General features: G+C 31.7%; 1 protein-coding gene across 2 annotated transcripts in view; it reads right to left on the reverse strand.

The window, feature by feature from the left end:
* Positions 1-19,939, reverse strand: part of LOC143069227 (interferon-induced protein 44-like) — a 90,274-nt gene that overhangs the window by 50,215 nt on the left and 20,120 nt on the right. The window contains exons 5-6 of one of the 2 annotated variants that reach the window (XM_076243759.1): positions 18,990-19,161; positions 1,568-2,173 (exon numbers count right to left, since the gene is read on the reverse strand). The exons of the other annotated variant lie outside the window; for it this stretch is intronic. Coding sequence (XP_076099874.1) covers positions 1,821-2,173; positions 18,990-19,161 — 525 coding nt within the window. The 3' untranslated portion in view covers positions 1,568-1,820. Of the gene's footprint in view, positions 1-1,567; positions 2,174-18,989; positions 19,162-19,939 lie in introns of those variants that run through there. 2 annotated transcript variants of the gene reach the window in all.

A 19,939-nucleotide genomic window follows, 5' to 3' on the forward strand; every position in this document is an offset into this window, starting at 1 on the left:
TCGGTAGGTCAAATTCATGAAAGGGAAGGGGACTGTAGTTACGACGTAAGGAACATATCCGATATCATTTGTGAAGCGGTTATTCCATAACGGTCAACCAACTCGTGATGTCGTCCGTAACATTTACAAAGGGATGATTTCAACTTCACCATTTGAAACTCTTGGTTTAATAGCTTCCTTATGAGCAGCAACCCTCTATCAAGAAAATCATGATAGGAAATGTAATAAAATTGAGGAAGGAAATGGTGTATATGTCAAAGCGACAACCACCCAACCTTAGAGCAGACAACAACCGTATTAGAAAGGAGCTAAGACTGGCGTCCAGAATATGAACCAACACACAGTAAATTGAATTGTGTAAAAATGAGAAAACTGTTCGGCTAAAGACGTCAAACGCTTTTTGTAATAAATTACCCGACAAATTTAAGAAAAGCACGGAAATATCATATCAATTGGGAGATATATACCCCGTATGCAGGTGCTGCTGGAATGTTGCTACTTAAAATGGAAAGTTCACAATTGGGTAGCTGAAATCATCTCTTTCGTCGTAAAGTTTGGTTTTCAACCGACCCTCATTGTTAATTTCTAGATGTAAGTCAAGATATGAAGCCGACCTAACTGTATCTGTAGTATCCTTTATCTCTAGTTTGATGGGATAGATGCGTTCCACATAGTCACCAAATTTTGAATTATTTAGTGAAAGAACATCATCTATATAGCGGAAAGTAGAATTAAAGGAACCGAACTATAATATAACCTGAAATTTTGTAATTTAAATATATATTTGAGTAAGATTGACTAATTCAGACCAGTCAAGACTAAATTTAAAGGTCGAGACTGAGTTTAAACAGGTCTAGACTGGTCAAGATAGGACAAAACTGGCCGAGATTTTTTCAGACTACACCAAGATAATCAAGTAGTTTAAAATAAGACCTATGAAGTAAAGTCGAGACCAACGTCGAGTACAGTAAATTACAGTTAAGGACTATTGAGATAATGTGGAGTCTAGTCAAGTAAAATCTTTTTGATCAAGCATAAAATATGGTGTTATCATGCATTTTTTTTTCTAGCCAGTTAGGAAAATGGAAAAACTATTCAGGAAACAAAACATCAGAATATTTCGGAAAAAGATTTGGATTGATTCATATTTTTCCTATCGCGTCCTTGTAAAGCCAACAATACGGTTTGGGTTTTTTTTCCATTTTTGAAGGCTGCATGCTAATTGATAATTAATTCTAAATTAGTCCCAGCCAGTGACGCTTGAGTCATAAATTTGACAGTCGAGAGTGTCAAGATAAGAATTCTTGAAAAGTTGAGATACAAAAAAAAACTTCTTTAAAGAAAAGCCGAATCCACTAAAGGAATTCTTAGTTATGTGTTTTAGAGATACAGTATTATATGTATCTGAAAAAGTTATCAGTAATGTTCATACGTTTCCTTTTAAACAATTATATGTCAATTTTTCCTTTTACCTTTGAGAATCACAATGTAAGACTATCTCTATTATAGATATAGAATTATTGCGGCAACCAAACTCGCAAATATTTCGTAAAAAAATAAAGCTCTGTTCGGTTATAACAATTTTATTATTCTTGAATAAATTTACGCTTTTTGTCACCATAGTTCTCACTTATTAGACACAAAGATCAAATCAAGCATTTCGAATAAAATTCCCTCAAAATGCCATTGGTTGCAAAAATTTAACTTAAAACAAAATCTAACATTCCTTTAATAAGCTTATCATGCTGCACATGTTTTGATGTTATTAAAATTACGAAATAAAGCTGAAGTTGCTAAAAACTAAACAGATGAAAAAATAATCATTCATAAAACCACAATCCCAATAAACAAACAAAAGCTAACATAAAAAAAATAGTGGTATTACTAAGCACATCATAGTAGTCCTCGCCTTTTTGATTATTCATACCGTCATCCGCAAAATGAAGCATTTTCTGCAAGGACAGCAACGCTAGGATGCTCACATTTGTATTAAGATCCATCTCAGATTCATAATTTTTTACCGGAATAATATGCGATCTAGGTAATCCCATTATCTGTGATATTTTGTCGACAGCTTCCTTGATCGGAGTACTGTAAAATACATTTGATAAATCCGTCTCCGTTTTCTGGCAAATCTTGTCGATCTTTGTTAATAAAACAATTTGCGGAATGCCTGCAATATTAATGAAAAATATATTTACATTGCATGGTTGTTTCATAAGCAACCCTACTTTTGGTCGGCTGAAATCAATCGTAAAGTACTTCAATGTCAAATTATTTCTCAATGAAATTCAAAATGCATGCTAGCGCTAACAAAATTTTGACATAATACATAATTTCATGGTTGTAGAAAAATTGTTTGAAATATATGGAAGGTAATAAAAGTAAGTGTCGATCGCTCAGACATTTTTAGTATGAAGGACAGATTCAGAACGACTTCGCCATAATAGAATTACAAGTTGCTTTCTTTAAAAAAAAGAAATGCAATCGTAAACCCAAATGCTTGTTTGGCATTATATATATATTAGATAATTGTTTAATAAAGATGTATTGTCTTATATTACTTTTGTTGTGCATAAGAATTAGAAACTGACATTGCCTGTTTACTTAATGTAATACCGGCTTCACACATCAACGTATCACGTATAGATCCGACGTACGTCGGCCGTGGCCAAAAACAATCATGCACGCTACCAATACGCTAGTAATTTTGACCTGTCAATCATATCTGTATCGTGTGCACAACTAGCTTAACGCATGTATTGGGTGTGCGTAAAGCATACCTAAGTGTTTCCCCTAGTCTTTCTACATTCCCAACTGCAGGTCTGTCTATATGTGAATGTTTGTCAATAAGTCTGTCACATTCGCCCGTCTGTTTACATGTTTACCACTCCGTCTATGTCCACTTTTGTTATCAATAAGGCTGTTTAGTTTTGTTTGATTTTTGTTTTTAAATCTAAATGGTCGGGGCATTTAATAGCCGACTAAATAGTGTTTTTTTTTCATTTTTGGAGGCCGTTCGGTGGCCTCAAAAGACTTACTACCACGTCATTGTAACTCTGATTAATACTTGTATCATTAGTGCTGGACCATGGTCGATCCTATGCACCTTTGAGGCAGGCGGGATGTTTTTGTAGATCTTGTACAGCTCAAACTAATGGGAGTAGTTCTTGTACTTCTATGTCTAGTCCAATGTTGCATGGTTGGAGAGGGTGTAATATCTTCTGTAGGTTTGATGAAGTTTCACCCGTATCGGACTTCTTCTCCTGAATGAAAGCTTTAATTAAGGCGACGAGTATTTTTGTATGAAATGTGCCCTTAACGTGTCTCAAACTTATCTGTAGCGTTTTCAAAGCTCGTGTAGCGTGTATATTATATGCGTGGTCTCCGCTTGACAAACGCTTGAGCTGAATGAAATTTTTTATGTTCCATTAAAATTTTCCGGAAGTAAAAGCGTTCACCAAGCGTATACCTTTGCATTTCGACGTACTTCAAACTTATGGAACGCGGGTTTAAACGCTTGCGTAGCGTTCCTCTGGTGAGCAACTAAGTTACGCATACGATGATACGAACTTTGTTAATTTTCTTTTTTGACTGATTGTTTTACATTGTCATTTCAGGGCCTTTTATAGCCGACTATGCGGTACGTGCTTTGCCTGTTGTTGAAGGCCGTACGGTGACCCATAGATTGTATGTCTGTGTTATTTTGGTTTCTTGTAGATAGTTGTCTCATTGACACCAAACCATATCTTCTTTTTTATATTCGATATCTTATCGCCGGCCTGGTTAATTCTGCTAAAAATGCAAGCATGATTCATTTTTATGTTATCAGTCGTAATTAAAGTGGCACATTTAATTCGTTGTTTCATTGCTTGAAGTATCATTTCTTACATCTGCATGGTCAAATGTGTATTTTTTTAAAATAAATTTTAGACTTAGATTTCAGTCAGGGTTATTTTCCCCCCTTTATATTGAATATCTATACTTATCAGTCGCATTTTAATGACGAAAAGGATTCAGAAGTTATTATGTGACCTCCTTGTTTTAAAAAAAAGTAAATAATGTTGCAATAACTTAACAAAGAAAATAACTTTAAATTTGCAATTTTAATGAAAATAAATACGGACATAACTTTCATAATTAATTTTAACGTTATTTTCAATAAACAATTTTTTTTGTTGAAAAATGCTCGTTTTTACACCTATTTGAGGCACGTATTTATGATTATATTTCCATGCCCTTGGTCTATCCTAGACGTAAAATTTCGAAAAGTGCTAATACTTTTTTAAAAGATTTTATTTTTAATTGTTCTCGTTTAAAATATTTTATTTTTTCATATTAAATTATTAAATCTATTAAATTTTATTTTTAATAACCAGTTTTTTTTTTTATTAAAGTTGCAATATTTAACCAAAAAAATAAATGCAAGAAAGACTTCCCTTTAATTTCAGTATAAAAAAATAAATAGCTTGCTTTTTACAACATGTACATCTTCACTAAATGAAAAATCTAAAAAAAAATGCTACTAAAACTCTTTCTAAAGATTTTATTTTTAATTATTCTCGTTCAGAATATAAAGCGCATTGTTTACATGAAATCTTATCTCATATCTAAACACAGCTGCTTACATCGTTTGACTTATTAAAATACTACGCATGTAGGTTAATATTAGCAGCTAGTAATTGTGTGCAAGAAAATATTATATCATAATAAATTTCAGATCATACGTAAAATATCTCTATAGCAACTTAAGATGCTAATGCATATTCAACAGATTAGTAAGCTATTGCGCATGTATTTGAAAGGTGGTCATAGAAAGAACAGAAGTGTTCCGAATAACATCCGGTGTTCCGAAAGACTACATCACTCGTCCAATATATACTGCGTAAACCCTCAGGGTTTTACGCAATAAAAAGATGCATTCAATTATAAAGCTAATATGATTGTTTTAGAAGAATAAATCCATTTAAATAATATGTTATACAGAGTAAAACATTTTATCATATTTGCAAATAAATAAAGGCAACAGTAGTCATAACTAGATTGAGAGAAAACAAATCCGCGTTAGAAACTAAAACCGAGGGAAACACACGATCTATAAGAGGAAAACAACGAAACAAACACTAAGCTGTCTTATGATAACAATAACCATATCATTAAGGGTAGAGATATATTTTGAAGAAAATGTTCTATACTAGAATGGCATTTAACTATAATGGTCGAATCAAGACACCAAGTCGATGTATATAAGGGAACACTGAATTCGCCTGTATCTTTTTAAGTAAACAAAATCTGACAATGACAAGATTTGAAACACGTGAAGATTTTTTATTACGAAACAGATATTAAAGTTTCTTAATAATTTCTAGATTATGAACTAACAATTAAAATTTTTAGTATGTTATAATTCTGTATTAGTATGTTATAAGCTGTGTATATACTAGTATAGAAATATAGAACTTTTTTGTTTTTTACACTGATCGACTTTATCACTGTAAAAAATCAAATGAGCCCAAATAGCGAGCCTGATATTTCGCAGTGATAAAGTCAGTATTACAAAAAAAATCCTTTATTTTGTTTATTTTGTTGATTGGTAATAACGTAAAATAGATTAATAAAGCAAATAACAAACAAAAGATTTTATCGTGTCACAGCGAATCACACTTGACGTCACAGCTTGAAATGTTGTCCCAGTGCAGTAAACATGGCGTTCTCTTGCACAAAATATTGAAAATGAAATATTGCAAGCGTTTTATTAATTATGTTTGGACACTTTAACAATTCCGAATATAACCGGTAAGTCATTTTATTTTTATTTTTTTCGCAAAGCACAGAATGAAAGATATAAATCAGCAGATCTGTTATGGTTTTAGAAGATCAAGCTATTTTTCTCTTGAATAATCTACCTATAAAAGTAGCAAATAATCTTTTTGATTCTTTAGTAAAACCAATTATGACCTATAATTCAGAAGTAACATATTTGGATACATATATTTCTTTTCATCGAGCCAAAAGCAGAGCCTTAACTTCAGGAAAAGAAATTAATCAACTTGATTTTATAGACAAAACCCCCATAGAAAATATGCATCTTAAATTTTGTAAATCTACTCTAGGGATAAGAAAAAATGCACCCAATTTAGGAGCAAGAGTTGAATTAGGAAGATTGCCTATAGAATGTTTTATTAAAACACAAACCCTTTTATATTTAGCTAGAATATATAATAATAATATTAATCCATTGTTAAAGGAAGCTTTTTCTCTAGCACAGTCTCTAGATTTGACAGGAACTTACTCATGGTATGCATATGCTAAAAATATTGTTAAAGAGACTAACGTTGACCTTAATATTCTTTCTACTTGTAAGGACATAAAAGATGTAAATAAAATAAAAAACGATATAAAGTTAAAAATAAAAAATAGATATGAAGATTTAATTCAAAATAAATTTCAAAACATCGATGATAAAAGTAAATTTTTTCTCTATAAAAAACTTAAAAAAGATTACAAACTAGAGTAATATCTAAATACATCTAATTTTCAGATAAGGAGATTAAACACTAAATTTTGAATAAGTGATCACTCACTCTTGATTGAAAAGGGGAGATATTCCCAAGAGAGAAACGTCTTTGCCATAAATGTAAAATACTAGAGAATGAGAAACATTTTTTACTATATTGTGAGTATAACAAAACTCTAATAAATGACTTTTTTCATCACATATGTGCAGAAAATAATAATTTTAATAATTTAAATGAAGAAGAAAAAATTCATTACTTACTAAATCCATCATCGCCTTTACAAACAAATAAGTTAGGATCCTTCTTGAAAAAGTCATTAGAACTGAGGACAGGGGACTCTTAACAACTTGCTTGTTGTTATAAATTTTAATGCTGTTGATATTTTGTATGTTTAATATGTATGTATATATGTTTATTGTGTTTATTGTATTAATATATGTTGGTCACAAACTGTAAAGTTTATATGGCAATAAAATATTTGATTTATTTGTTAATGTTTATTTTGACCTATTACGGTTCCACTCAAAACGTTTTCTAGATTGGGCCCCTAGTCGACCCTTTTTTCATAATTTATCCTGGACCCGCATTTAGATTTGTTGATCTGTTCTTTAATCTATGTGTACATATTGACAATTAAACCATATCTTGTTTATATTTGTCAGATGATCTCACAAAATTGTCGGATTTTTTTCTTTTTCTAGCGGCCCTGATGCGATAACGGAACCTTTTTGGTCATTATCTAAGTGTTGCGTTTAAATATGAATTGTAACACTTCATAGTGACTAAAAAGGTTAATTGTCAGGTCATTAAAGATTGCTTATTCTAGCGTTAATATTGATTCACTTATAGGGTCTTTGCATCGGAACTAAATACATTATTTCAAAAACCAGTTGTTGGCATGACACGGGTTATGTTCTTCTCATATGTAATGATGGGATGATACTTAACCCCTAACGGGAAGGATTGTGCCTGAAATTCATATGATGAAATCATAATCTTTGAATCAGTTTAATTGAAGTCTGGAGTTGGCATGTCAGTTAACTACTAGAAGTGTGTTGCTATTTATGTATTATTGTCATTTCGTTTATTTTCTTTGGTTACATCTTTTGATATCAGACTCGGAATTCTCTTGAATTGAATTTCAAATGTGCGGATTGTTATGCATTTACTTTTCTACATTGGCTAGAGGTATAGGGGGAGGGGGAGATCTCATAAACATATTTACCCCGCCGCATTTTTGCGCCTGTCCCAGGTCAGGAGCCTCTGGCCTTTGTTATTCTTGTATTTTTTTTAATTTTAGTTTCTTGTGTACAATTTGGAAATAAGTATAGCGTTTATTATCACTGAACTAGTATATATTTGTTTAGGGGCCAGCTGAAGGACGCCTCCGGGTGCGGGAATTTCTCGCTACATTGACGACCTGTTGGTGACCTTCTACTGTTGTTTCTTCTATGGTCGGGTTGTTGTCTCTTTGACACATTTCCCATGTCCATTCTTAATTTTAAACAAATACATCTCAAGAAGAAGAAACTAGAGGCTCTAAAGAGCCTGTGTCGCTCACCTTGGTCTTTGTGAATATTATACAAAGGAAGAGGATGGATTCATGACAAAATTGTGTTTTGGTGATGGTGATGTGTTTGTACATCTTACTTTACTGATCATTCTTGCTGCTTAAAATTATCTCTATCTATAAAGAACTTGGCCCAGTAGTTTCAGTGGAAAATGTTAGAAAAAATTTACAAATTTTATGAAAATTGTTAAAAATTTACTATAAAGGACAATTACTCCTTAGGGGGTCAATTGACCATTTCAGTCACGTTGACTTATTTGTAAACCTTACCTTGCTGAATATTATTGCTGTTTACAGTTTATCTCTATATAGATGTAATAATAATATTCAAGATAATAACCAAAAACAGCAAAATTTCCTTAAAGAATAACAATTCAGGGTTATCCGTTTCATCCGAAAATTTCAGAGCAGATAAATCTTGACCTGATAAACAACTTTCCTCCATATTTGCTCTAAATGCTTTGGTTTTTATGTTTTAAGCCAAAAACTGCATTTTACCCCTATGTTCTATTTTTAGCCATGGTGGCCATTTTGGTTGGATGGCCTGGTCGACGGACACATTTTTGAAACTACATACCCCAAAGATGGTTGTGGCCAAGTTTGGATAGATTTTGCCAAGTTGTTTCAGAGGAGAAGATTTTTGTAAAAGATTAATAAGATTTACGAAAAATGGTTAAAAATTGACTATAAAGGGCAATTACTCCTAAAGGGGTCAACTGACTTAATCTTATTTTGCTGAACATTATTGCTGTTTACAGTTTATCGTTATCTATAACAATATTCAAGAAATAATAAACAAAAACAGCAAAATTTCATTAAAATTACTAATTCTGGGGCAGCAACCCAAAACTGGGTTATCCGATTCATCTGAAAATTTCAGGGCAGGTAGAAATTGACCTGATTAACAATTTTACCCAATGTCAGATTTACTCTGAAAATTGTTAAAAATTGATTATAAATGACAATAACTCCTTAGGGGGTCAGCTGACTATTTCGGTCATGTTGACTTATTTGTAAATCTTACTTTGCTGAACATTATTGCTGTTTACAGTTTATCTCTATCTATAATTATATTCAAGATAATAACCAAAAACAGCAAAATTTCCTTAAAATTACTAATTCAGGGGCAGCAACCCAACAACGGGTTATCCTATTTATCTTAAAATTTCAGGGCAGATAAATCTTGACCTGTTAAACAATTTTACCCCATGTCAGATTTGCTCTAAATGCTTTGGTTTTTGAGTTATAAGCCAAAAACTGCATTTTACCCCTATGTTCTATTTTTAGCCATGGTAGCCATCTTGGAAGGTTGGCCGGGTCACCGGACACATTTTTTAAACTAGATACCTCAATGATGATTGTGGCCAAGTTTGGTGGAATTTGGCCCAGTGTTTCAGAGGAGAAGATTTTTGTAAAAGTTAACGACGCCTGACGCCAAGTGATGGGAAAAGCTCACTTGGCCGTTTGGGCCAGGTGAGCTAAAAAAAAAAAGACACATAAGAACAGCACCAGACTGTGAATGAATACAAACTCGGATCGGCATAGCATATACAATCGGTAGTACGACGTCCTTGTGAATAGTAAATAATTTTGCAGATAACGAAAATATGTTTTGTTATAATAAAACACCAACGCATCCCATATTGCATGATAGGACCCGAAACTATAATGTTTCGGCAGTTAAGCTTGTGATTGTTATTTAAAGAAGGTGGCTCAACATATGGCATTCTTAACCTTAAAATACATCTAAAGAAACAAATGCTTATCTGTTTCTGCACCGAAATAGCAGTCAGTCACAGCATGTATTCAGAGGATCTATTAAATGTGAGGTTAGAAACATGATCCATAACAAATTATTATAGGATTAAACACATTTTTTCCAGAGGTTCTTGATGTTTAAACCGGGACGATTAACTCACAAACTGAATGAAATTCCGGTATGTTGAGTTTGTGAGTAAGAGCTCCGGTTTACACATCTATAACCTCTAGAAAAAATGAGTTTAATCCTTATAATTCTTCAGCCAAACATTTGTGATATTTAATAAACATTTTTGTTGTTGATAGCTCGGAAACATGGTTTATCGAAGTGTTAACTTAGAGAAAGTTTCTAATTGACCAATCCATTTCAAGTATTTTTAGATATGCAAATCATATAAAAATTATTAGACAATCTAACAAAGTGAAATTATTAGATAGGGTTTATGATAACGAGGAAATAGATAATAGTATTACTAATGCTTTATCAAATGACCGTACTGACTTATCACAACAAAACAAATCAAAAGTGGAACACATTATTCCGTTAGTTTTAAAAACTAAATATAATCCATATATACGTTAAATAAAGAAACAAATAATGAAACACTGGCATATATTATAGTTCGACGAAGATTGTGTACAAATATTTAATACAACACAACAGGGATGAGCACGATTACTGACAAATGTAATCGATTAATAATCGATCACATGAAGGATTTTTGTGCAATCGATTAATAATCGATTACTCAAATTTTTGTATGTAATCCATTACAATCGATTACTTTATCAAAAGTAATTACATTACTTTTCGATTACTGTCAATTACATGCTCTACATTATAGCTGTTTTTTTAAGATCAAATCTCTTAATGAAGATAAGAAATATTAAAAAAAATCTTGAAATATTTACTTTCAACATAAATGAAAGATGTCATCGCATTCCAACAATCACTTATTCATTACTTATTGTTTTTCAAAAATTTTGCTTTCTTACTAACTTCAGTTAGCTTTTTATTATTATTTTAGCATAGTTAATTATAAAATTAAAACTATTCTAAGTTATTCAAAAATAGTTTAAATTTCGAAACTTACTTTGATATTTTAGAAGACAAAAACATTGCTTCTTTTTGTAGATTTAGATCTTTGAACACAAAAATTCCTATCAAAATTGGTAAATGGCAAATCATTTAGAGAGAAAATCGTATTTGTACTTTGGTATTGGCGACAAGTTCTATTACATTTTAGAATGCTCGGCAATAGACGATAGTAGACAATTGCTACTAAAGAATAATTTTATAAACAGACCAAAATTTCAAGGTCTCATGAATAGTAGCAACCCTTAACTAAACAATCTGTGCAAGTTTATAAGAATTATTATTAAATGCCTAGAATCTCCTGGGTAATTACTTTATGTCTCTTTTTTAACATTTGTATTTAAAATTTATACTGTGTTAATTTATTTGTATATGTCTCTGTACCATTGTACTTTGGTTTAGGAGAATAAAGGTATATAAGGAAATATAAAAAAGTAGAATAATTAATTAGTTCAGCTAAATTCATTTTTATAATGACATGCATCATTTAAACCTTTTGTTTGGATAACTACCCTAATTACAGATTATTTAACTGCCACTGGAGAACAATTTATAACCTGGGGCTAAATACTGTAAATTTCCTTTTTAATTAGACATAAGATAATTGAAATAAAAACAAGCTATGTTTGTTATTGATTAGAAGACTTTGATCATCTTATTAGGACAGGCAAGAATGTTTTTAAGATTGGTTGACTTCTCCAATAAAATTATATACAAAATATATTTATAGTGTCAAAAGGATTTTATGTATCTATTTCTAAAAAAAATGCAATGCATTCGCAATTGGTTCATTAATGTTAAAAGGATTTTTTTTTCTTTTTTAATTCAATTTATATACATGAATATCATAACATTTAAGATATCAACTGATTATCTATTCTAAGCTTTAATTTCAACTCTGATTGAAAAGGATATTTTCAGGAAACACAATACAAATAAACTTACTACTTTCAAAAATGTAGTACAGAACTTAACGAAAGACAGACACATTTCTTATTTAAGATCTATTTTATTATTTCAAATCTATTTTATTATTTTAATATTAAAGCTCTTGAATTATTGACAAGCACATACATCCATTAGTTTTAAAAAGCTAGATATAAAGTAAATTTAGGTAGGGGATCTGGTTGCTCATATTGCAGCTTGAGACAATAGATAGAAATAAGGCAGTTGCTTAACTGTCAAGTATTGTTGATGCATAATATTTTATCTGTACTTCAAAGTGATAACATGCATTGACATGCATATTTTCCTCTGAAATAGGTTGTTTTTCATCCAACTATTTTACTAAAGTAATCGAAATGTAATCGAAAAGTAATCGATGATTACATCCAATTTTTTACTGCAATCGATTAAATTACGATTACATGTAATCGAAAATGTCTTCGATTACAGATTACTGTCGATTACTTGAAAAATTGAAATCAATTACAATCGATTACGATTACAGATTACGATTACCCCATCCCTGCAACACAAACAGTTGCGTATAACAAACATAAAAGTATTGGAGATATGATAAGGAGATCAAAGTTAAAGACTTTAACATCAAATTGACAGTTGGACCCTACTGATGGCAGATCTGTCATAATAACTAGATCTAATGAAGAAGAATTCAGATATAAATATATACAAATATACATAGATAATTTAAAAACAAAACAGTCAATCTTGTCAGAAGGGAAATATCAAACCATTGTCTGGTGTATACATAGCGTTTTTGAAAATTTAATGAAATTTTTCAACAGTTCTTTGAATCGACTTGACGTGTGCATATTGCTAAGGAATATTGTTGGGCAAATACTGCTCGAATCAATAAATCAAGTAGCATTCTATAAGGTAGTTCGAAGTTTAATCTACCAAATAAAAGTGTTCAATGTTATATCTGTTCGGTATTTTAAGACTGTCTCGGCATTCTAATGGGAACCACATGTGTCCCTATTCTTGCCGATTTTTTTCTTTATTATATTGAGGCTGACCTCATATAGGAACTTTTTAGAATGGAAAATAAGAAGTTAGCTAACTCCTTAAACTTTGCTTTCTCACTAAATAATTCAAAATTTGGTGACTATATTGAACGCATCTATCCCATCGAACTAGAGATAAAGGATACTACAGATACAGTTTAGTCTGCATCGTATCTTGACTTACATCTAGAAATTGACAACAAGAGTCGATTAAAAACAAAAATGTACGACAAACAAGACGATTTCAGCTTCCCAATTGTGAACTTTCCATTTGCATGTAGCAACATTTCATCTTCACCTAAATACGGACTATATATCTCCCAATTGATACGATATTCCCGCGCTTGTATTTCCTATCCTGATTTCCTTGATAGCGGGTAGCTGCTCACAAGGAAGCTTTTAAACAAATAATTCCAAATGGTGAAGTTGAAATCATTCTTTCGTTAATTTTACGGACGGCATCACGAGTTTGTTGACTGTTATAGAATTACAGTGTCACAGATGATATCGGATATGTTTTTACGTCGTAACTACAATCCTCTTCCCTTTTCATGAATGACCTACCGAAATATACTTTTTTTCCGGATTTGTCATGACATGAGCAATTATGACGGGTGAGTTTGTGGAGCAGGATCTGCTTACCCTTCCGGATCACCAGAAATCACACCACATTTTTGGTGAGATGCGTGTTACTTAGTATTTAGTCTTTCTTGTGTACTATTATTTGTCTGTTTGTCTTTTACACTTTTAGCTGTGTCGTCAGTTTATATTTGATTTATGAGTTTGACTGTTCCTCTGGCATCTTTCGCTACTCTTTTTAGTTCCGCCACTTAGGCTGGTAACCATCTACAAAGCGAACAAAGGAAATGGAACTCTTTATTGGAGAAGGTTAAAAATGCCAATTTTGTATATTTATATGTTGTACATTTGTTTGTATGGGATTTTCAAAAGTTGACTGTATGTGCAAAGTTAATGCATTTTATTTTCGTGTTTCAACATAAATTACAGTATGGATATTTAAAAAAAAAATTACAAGACAGTCGATTGTGGTAGTTGTAATTGCATATGGATCTCTTAAGTGCAGTAGCATATAGTCCGCCGAAAAAATCACAGAAAGATAAAAACAAATAAATCTATGTTTCAAAATCATGAATTTCCACCCCTGCTTGTGTTTACAGTATTTTGCTCTTGGTTCAAAATCGTGACCGTTTAATTCAAGTAAACATAACGAATTGAGAAAATCATAAAAATGTTTCATCAAAATATCTATTAGCTATAGTATATATCATTGCAAATATCGCGTCAATCCGAATGTAAGCGTATATATGCGAAATTTGTCCGGCCTACTTGTAGTAGACACGTAGATTCGTCGAAAATCTCTTATATTTTCAATGAGTCTTTGACCTGAAGGTATACGTTTATATAACTCGGCATATATGATCCGTTATAATTCCACAAGTTTGATTATGTAATTGTGCAACACTTCGAGAGCCCAAGTGCAAACAGGTGTTAAATTGTTGTCACTCATTTGTCTGTTTCAAATACGTCTTGAAGGAGAAATGCCATTTGAAAAAAAAACCCAGAAAAGATAAAAATGCAGGCAATCCTGTGTCATGGTCTATAAGAACACTGCTACATCCTACTTTTGTAAGTATCTTGGAAGTCCTGATCATCATCATAATGGCTTTCAAAAAGGGGCAACAATTCAACTTAAAGGGATGTTTTGTGGGTTTTTTTTCGGATTCAATTTTGGTTTTTCGCGTGATCGTTGTCATTCATTTTTTTCAAATGTTGTACTGTTACACCATTGTCCTGGGTAAGGACAGGGTTGATGGTCCGCTAACATGTTTAATTCCGCCACTTTCTGTATGTGATTGTTACAGTTATTGTAGGAGCCTGTAATTTAGATGTTGTCGGGTTTGGTTTTTTTTCGTTCCATGGTATTTTTCAATAAATCAAGACGTTAGTTTTAATTACTTTAAATTTGCCATTTCGGGTTCATTTATAGCTGACTATGCAGTACGGATTTTCTACATTGTTGAATACCGTACGTTGATCTATAGGCTTTGACGATATACTAGCATGTTTATCTATTATCATAAAAATTCCTAATATCTCATAAAGTTAGTAGATTTAGCTAACAAGGTCGTTATATTTGAATAAAGTAACATTTATTTTTAGTGGAAAATTGTTTTAACGTTAATAAAGCTATTATTAGAATTTGTTTGCTAAACCTCCCTGTGATCAATGTAAGATAACTCTGGTCAATTTTCCTAATCATTATGTCATTAGAGGAATACAATTTAATTCGGTTTTCATTTATAGTCATTTTCAAAAAAAGTTAAATTTGTTTTATGTACATGTAGGTTCCAATTATAATTTTTCACTAATGCATTTGTCATAACTTTATGAAATTTCTGGCATAAAGTTGTGGCTGTGGTGAGCTGTTTTTGTGTTTGTGCGTATGGGTGTCAATGTTTTTGTATTGGCTTTTATTTTTTGGTGGTTTGTTAGGTATATGCGACTTTTTGTATTTCTTTTGTTCTTATAACGTGACTTTAAAAGATCCCGTTAGTATGATATAATTCTATTATATGTCATTATGATATACATGTATTTCTATTATGAATTACAATATACGTAGAACCACAAACGTCAAAATCCTTCAATTGCGTAGTGGAATTAACTATTTGTAGATTCTTATAAATTCTATATATAACTTTTGGACTAGTTTAAATCTCGGTCTATTTCTGTAATTTATTCTTACATACTCTAAGCTAACATTGCCTATGTAAATTTTAAAATTGTTTGTACGCACATTGAACGATAAAATTTTCTGACGTCAAACACTCAAATCAATGAATGTGTTAGTAGATAGTAGATGTTTTTTGTGTTCTGTTAATTGTCCCTTTTAAAATTGTTATACGATGATGAGTGATGTACCCATATTTTGACTATTTAATTTATTGTGTCTGTTTATTTAACGATTCAATGTAAATATAACGGAATTTGATGAGACTGGTAATAAAGTGAGAGGGTAGTGCTATAGAACCAGGTTTAATCCACCATTTTCTACATTTGAAAATGCCTGTACCAAGTGAGGAATATGGCAGTTCTTGTCCATTCGTTTTTGATGCGTTTTGTTAGTTGATTTTGCCATGTGAGTATTGACTTTCCAAATTGATTTTCCTCTAAATTCAGTATTTTGGGGTTTTTAGTTAGGGGTGTAACACTTCTTTCATGTATTTGTCTTTTGAGGTCGAGTAATGCAGATGAATTAAGACAGCATGTCTGCTTCACTTGAGTTCTGACATAATTGTATACACAATATTAAAGGAACTCATGGTTTATATAAAAAGTAGCAGGATCAATGCTGTTGGAGATTATATGATGCATACTACATCTTGAAACATTGCATTCTTGACAGCAAAACGAATCATGTGTTATCCACCTGCATATTGTACCTTAAATTAAAAGTAGAAAAAAATCCTTTTAAATTATTACCAGATTACGGCTTTAAAAAGAACAGATTTTTGAGAACTTGGAAGAAGATTCTATAACTATTATTCTACAGTAACTTGTCTTATCACCCTAGAAACTTGATGATCACGAGATAAGTTCGAAGCGAGTCTTTGCACACCCATGACGGTCTTGCACGTTCAGAAAATCGATATGTAACAAAATAATATTTAATAGATAATAGAATATATCTATTTTTTTGTAATATCAATTAATTTTAAACATTACAAAACAAATAAATAAAATTATATATATATTAATATATATATACAACTCGTCTAAACATCAACCCAACAATGTTAGATCTGTAAATTTGCTTTCGCAAATTTTTGGTTCTTCCCTCGCCGGGATTCGTGACACCAAATCGCCTGCACTGCAGCCGTCCCGCTGGACCACACGACCACCTGGGCTCTCAAAAAAAGAGCTTTCGGTGGGCATGTGTTACCTTTCCACGTCAGTTTTAATCTAGCGGCGTACTACAGTACATGATATATAAGGCATGAAGATGTTATTGTTACAGATCAGCTAAATTATCTATAGTAAAGGATCCTACAAATTAATGTAAGATACAGTCACAGAAAACACATGCCCACCGAAAGCTCTTTTTTTGAGAGCAAATTTACAGATCTAACATTGTTGGGTTGATGTTTAGACGAGTTGTATATACATTATGTACACAGCCATGTATCACCATCATTGATGGCGATCCGATGGATACATCTGTTGTAGGGTTGTCACTGACTCAGACGTACTTATGAATATAATCATTTTCTGTGACAGTATCTTACATTAATTTGGAGGATCCTTTACTATAGATAATTTAGCTGATCTGTAACAATAACATTTTCATGCCTTATATATCATGTACTGTAGTACGCCGCTAGATTAAAACTGACGTGGAAAGGTAACACATGCCCACCGAAAGCTCTCTTTTAGAGCCCAGGTGGTCGTGTGGTCTAGCGGGACGGCTGCAGTGCAGGCGATTTGGTGTCACGATATCACAGTAGCATGGGTTCGAATCCCGGCGAGGGAAGAACCAAAAATTTGCGAAAGCAAATTTACAGATCTAACATTGTTGGGTTGATGTTTAGACGAGTTGTATATACATTATGTACACAGCCATGTATCACCATCATTGATGGCGATCCGATGGATACATCTGTTGTATGGTTGTCACTGACTCAGACGTACTTATGTATATATAAATATATATATTCATAAATGTCTTTAATAAACCAATAAAGATAACTAAGATCTAGTACATTTATAAATTTGGTAACATTTCAAAGCTCAATGAAATAACTAGGCGCAAAGATTAAATTATGACCTGTTCAAGGTAGACAATCAACATTGACTTTTTTCGGAATTGAACATAGTACAAAGGAGGGCAACTCTTGCATACAAATGATACATCAAAAGAATTACTAAACACGAATTGTGCGCCACCTTCAATGACAATTCTAAATTATAATTATGACCACCATTTGTAAAGCTATAGAAAAGTGACAGCTAATTAATATTAAACCAAAGTGAAATACATTTGTTTGAAATTCTAAAACTCTACTCGGAAAAAACACAAACTACTTGATTTTCAAGCTAAAAATTAACATGTTTACAAATTGATAAAAAAAAATATGGTGGTTAAACATTATAAATCTATAACAGTATACGATTTAATATGATCTCGAATGTTTGCATCAACTTACCCAAATATATATAGAATAACCATACATTGTCTCGAAATATCAATGTTATTTGTACAAGGCTTAGAAACAGGTAGAAAGCGAGGCTGTGCCGAGCATTTCTACCTGTTTCGAGCCGAGTACAAATAACAGATTGATATTTCGAGACAATGTAAGGTTATTCTTCATATACTGCAACTCCTAAAACTGTTCTAAATGAAGTATTTTGGGTAAAAAAACATCATTTCTTAATTTGAAGCGGACGACGTTAAATTTCCGCGAACATGTACGTGTTATTGACGTCATAAATAAAACTCTACGGAAACACATTGTCAACGTCATAAACAAGATGATATACGGTCAGTGACTGTATATAACATATGAATATACGGTCAATGCAATTTGACTGCTCAAATAGCACAGTCATGTAGCACAGCAGCAGTTTATATATATTTATTAAAAACCAAATCATTTTGTATTTGTCTACATTAAAATCCATTTTTGAAACAAATCCTGGTAAAGATTTGACTAAATACCAACATCCAGATATGTTCCGGTAAATATGCTAGATATACCATTTCTTATTTATATATTGACATCGATATGGAAAAAAATAATCCGAAAATATAGCATTACTTTACAAAATGCAAGAAAGAAACTAAATGATTTTAGAGGAGTAGCTTTTCCCTCTTTATCGTCTTTCATCCCGACTGACCCACTTGTCAAACCTTAAATAATTTCAACAATTAATAAACCATTTGTATGAAAAGACAGACCTTGTCATCTATTAACGTCACATATCTGTTTCATAAAAAGTAACTTTTATTTGGCAATTAACTCATGTTTTGAAAATATGAAATTATGAAATATTCAATATACCTCTTTGGTTCATACATTTCTTAAATTTATTCATCTTCTCAGTTATATTTTCTACCATCACATCTATGGTGGTACCATCTATAACAAACACCGCACAATGAATTTTCTCACTTAAGAGCGGGTTCTTTATAAAACCTGGTGTATTTGGTGAAAGTGGAACTGATGGATTGAACTGTAAAATAAATAGTAGTCCAGGAAAGCATTATGGTAAAATCCTGTATTGAAGTGAAAGTATGAAAGCAGGTACATCGTCAAAAAGACTCCGATAATGTTATACACTTTTTAACGATTAGAATTTCCCGGAGGTAGACGATATATACATATTATCTGTTTTTATGCTAGTAGAAAGTAAAATCACAAAAATACTGAAAATCAATGCGAAAAGTTCATAATCACATTGCAAAACCAAATAACAAAACGCACTAAAAACGAATGGACAAGAACTGTCATATGCCTGACTTGGTACAGGCATTTCCAAATGTAGAAAATGGTGAATTAAACCTGGTTTTATAGAGCTAATCTTCTCACTTTAATGACAGTCTCATCAAATTCCGTTATATTTATAATGATGCGTTAACTAAACACACAAACTAAAATAAAACAGTCAAACTATGGGTACAGCAGTCATCATCGTGTAACAATTTTAAACTGATAAGTAAGTTTAATGTAGACCCAACATTTTACATTTTAAGCTATTTACCTTTAATAAATTTCAACAATGATATTCCTGAAGTAATATTAAATTCTGGATTTTGACATTGGAGACCCTTTTTTACTTTGACTTGGTGAAATTTGAAATATGTACCATACTGTTAAGATATAGTATCTATCATTCATATTGCTAATGAATTTTATTTGAAAAAAATGACATAATTTTACATTTTATCTTTTGTAACACATTTCCGTAAATGGCATACGTTCCACTCGAAGTCTGGTATAACCAAAGGTTT

This window comes from Mytilus galloprovincialis, chromosome 3 (genome assembly GCF_965363235.1).
Source record: "Mytilus galloprovincialis chromosome 3, xbMytGall1.hap1.1, whole genome shotgun sequence".
Taxonomy (NCBI): domain Eukaryota; kingdom Metazoa; phylum Mollusca; class Bivalvia; order Mytilida; family Mytilidae; genus Mytilus; species Mytilus galloprovincialis.